General features: G+C 55.1%; 1 gene segment (V, D, J or C); it reads left to right on the forward strand.

Annotated features, from left to right (window-relative positions):
- Window positions 1–729: 729 nt before the first annotated feature.
- Window positions 730–1,150, forward strand: LOC122478411. The segment is given in 2 exon segments: window positions 730–775; window positions 867–1,150. Coding segments are annotated over 2 exon segments (330 nt in total).
- The last annotated feature ends 626 nt before the right edge of the window (window positions 1,151–1,776 follow it).

The raw sequence follows: 1,776 nt of genomic DNA on the forward strand, positions 1-1,776 counted from the left end.
CTGTGCTCACCCAGCCTTCATCAGCATCACAATCGAGGAAACAGAATCCCCATGAGCAGGAAACCCAGTGACAGCGTGTGACAAACGAGGGCTTCTACACAACCTGGAAAGGAGTGCTCCCCAACTCCTCAGGGCTGGGTGAACACGTGTGGAAGGGAAGTTCCGGAAACCAGGGAGGATTCCCATAAGAGGAACAGCCAGCCTCCTGGATGGAAGGGAACACCTGTCCATGGAGACCTGTCACTGTTCTGAGCTTGATCATGATCTCAAAGGAGTGTGTCCCAGAGATGCCAGCTCAGTCTTGACCCATGAACGAGCAAGGGAGCAGTGGGGAGGCTAGAGCTCCTCTCTGATGGGCTCTGGTCACTATGTCACACAATGGTGTGTCTGTGACTGGACACTAGGCGTCACTCAGGGCCTGGTTCTGAGGAGTCAGGGTTATTGACTCTTGGGATGTGCCACCTGGCACGGCCTTTGCCTTCTGCTCAGGGCTCCCATCTGGGACCTCCCCACCCCCTGGCCCCACACAACCCCTGCCCTGCCCACCCCTGACCTCCTCAGGATGAGGGACCAACCGGGGCCTGTGAAGGGTCAGAGAGCTGGGGGTCTCGTGCATGGATGGGTCCTCCCTCTCTCAGAGGATGAAGAGGGGAAGGAGGGGTTAGGGAAGGTCTGCTCAGCTGTGGGGTCACAGAGGGCAGGAGCAGTCATGAGGAATGGGCCTCCACCATGGCCTGGGTCTCTCTCTTCCTCATCGTACTTGCTCACTGCACAGGTGACTGGATGCAGAGACAGGGGAAGGGGCCCTGCTTGCTCCTCTTGTCTCTAGACCCCAGCCTCATCCTCTCTGTCTCTTCTTCTTCCAGGGTCCTTGGCCCAGTCTGGGCTGACTCAGCAGCCATCTTCAGTGTCTGGGTCCCTGGGCCAGATGCTCACCATTTCCTGCACTGGAAGCCCAGCCAACATTGGGGCCGGTTATTGTGTGTTTTGGTACCTACAGCTCCCAAGGATGACCCCTAAAACCATCATCTATGAGAACACTCGTCTTTTGGGGGTCCCAGACCAGTTCTCTGGCTCTGGGTCAGGCAATTCTGGCTCCTTGACCATCACTGGGCTCCACGAGGACGACAAGTCTGATTATTACGACTAAGCGTGGGACAAGAATCTCACTGCTTACACAGTGCTCAGTGCTTTGGGGAAGTGCGACAAAAATCTGCTGTTTCCCCAGCAACGGGGCTCTTCTCACAGCCTCCTCTCTTTGGCCAAGTCAGCTGCTTCCTTCGTTTGGTGTAAACTGTAGTGTGAGAACAACGTCAAGGAACTTTGGTTAGCAAATGATCCATATTCTATTAACTTCAGGCCCCCAAGCCTGTCCTCAGCAGGAACACAGTGTAGGAGATTCTTCTACCGAGGAGAAATTCCTGGGCGTCAGGGGCCAGCTGTCCTGGGGACAGATCTGTGACGGGTCAGGACAGAGCCAGGAACAAAGAGTCCAGGTGTGTCTGAGTGTTGATACAGTGCTGCCCAGATAATGTGCTCCATAGCACTTCCTGAACACCTAGTGTGTGCCACAATGACTCTAGGGATGTGGGATCCATGTGGACGTGACAGGAAGGGTCCCCATGTTCAGGGAGTTGACGGTGTCTAGGACAAGAGAGAGGACACAGAACCTAAACGTGTTGTAAAGGAAGGTTGTGTCCCAGGATCTTGAGGAGGGGTGAGGTTTTTGGGGTTGGAGCTGGAGCACTGTAGAGTTTGACAGTGAACCCCAGATCT

This window comes from Prionailurus bengalensis, unplaced genomic scaffold (assembly GCF_016509475.1).
Source record: "Prionailurus bengalensis isolate Pbe53 unplaced genomic scaffold, Fcat_Pben_1.1_paternal_pri Un_scaffold_61, whole genome shotgun sequence".
Taxonomy (NCBI): domain Eukaryota; kingdom Metazoa; phylum Chordata; class Mammalia; order Carnivora; family Felidae; genus Prionailurus; species Prionailurus bengalensis.